The sequence below is a fragment of the Pterocles gutturalis genome, unplaced genomic scaffold (assembly GCF_000699245.1).
Source record: "Pterocles gutturalis isolate BGI_N339 unplaced genomic scaffold, ASM69924v1 scaffold11164, whole genome shotgun sequence".
NCBI lineage: Eukaryota > Metazoa > Chordata > Aves > Pterocliformes > Pteroclidae > Pterocles > Pterocles gutturalis.
Window position 1 is genome coordinate 2,949 of NW_010128246.1, and position 861 is coordinate 3,809.

At 34.4% G+C, this 861-nt stretch overlaps 1 protein-coding gene across 1 annotated transcript in view; it reads left to right on the forward strand.

The window, feature by feature from the left end:
- Window positions 1-247: 247 nt before the first annotated feature.
- PCM1 (pericentriolar material 1) overlaps window positions 248-861 on the forward strand; it is a 40,482-nt gene continuing 39,868 nt past the window's right edge. Inside the window, 1 exon segment of the mRNA XM_010079542.1 lies at window positions 248-343. Within this exon segment, the coding sequence (XP_010077844.1) occupies window positions 248-343 (96 nt within the window).

Here is an 861-nt window from a genome sequence, read left to right on the forward strand (position 1 = left end):
TATTGTACTGAATAGACATCACCCTGGTCCTGGAAGTGCAGGTTTTATGAATCACAGAACGGTCTTTCCAATGCTGTATAGTGTGTTTTAAAGTGAGGAATATTGAGAGCCTCAAAAAAACCACCTGTTTACTTTCTTTGTGGTCATCTCAGATTATGAATCTTTAAAATATTCTACATAAACTGATTTTAATACAGCTCATTTCTTTCAACAATTTCTTTTAGATTGTTTTTATTGATTGCTTGTCATGGCAGCAGGAGGTGGTCCCTTTGAAGAAGGCATGAATGATCAGGACTTGCCTAGCTGGAGCAATGAGAGCCTTGATGACCGGCTGAACAACACGGTATAATTCATCTTCTCTTTCAGTTGCCATTTTATGCTGTACATTAAAATTACCAGGTAGATTCTGTTAAGGACAGGTAGCAATGCAAAACCCTAAGCCTTGTCAGTACAGCTTTACAGGTAAGTATCCACAAAACCAATAAAAATAATATCGGTAGATGTAAGCAAGCAATTAGTGTAATTCAGAGGTTGTTAAGTCTGTAGGTGTATTTATGGGAAGCCTTCTGGTAAGTAAAGTAGCTAGACACAAAAGCATTGTAGGTGTCATGAAAGTAAAAACTCTAATTTTAAAAGCTCTGAACGGCTGAAGAGTCTTCATCAAAGAAGAAAAACACAATTTTAACTTCATTTGAAACCAGTGTAATGCATTGTAGGATGAAATGGGTTTAAAATTTCCTGACAAGCTATTTCTAATTTATGCAGTAGATAAAATTATATTTTGTAATGTGACATTTGCTTGAGAAAATTCAGTGCATATTTTTATATTGCTTTTTATTTTTACTTCTAAAATGGAATTAC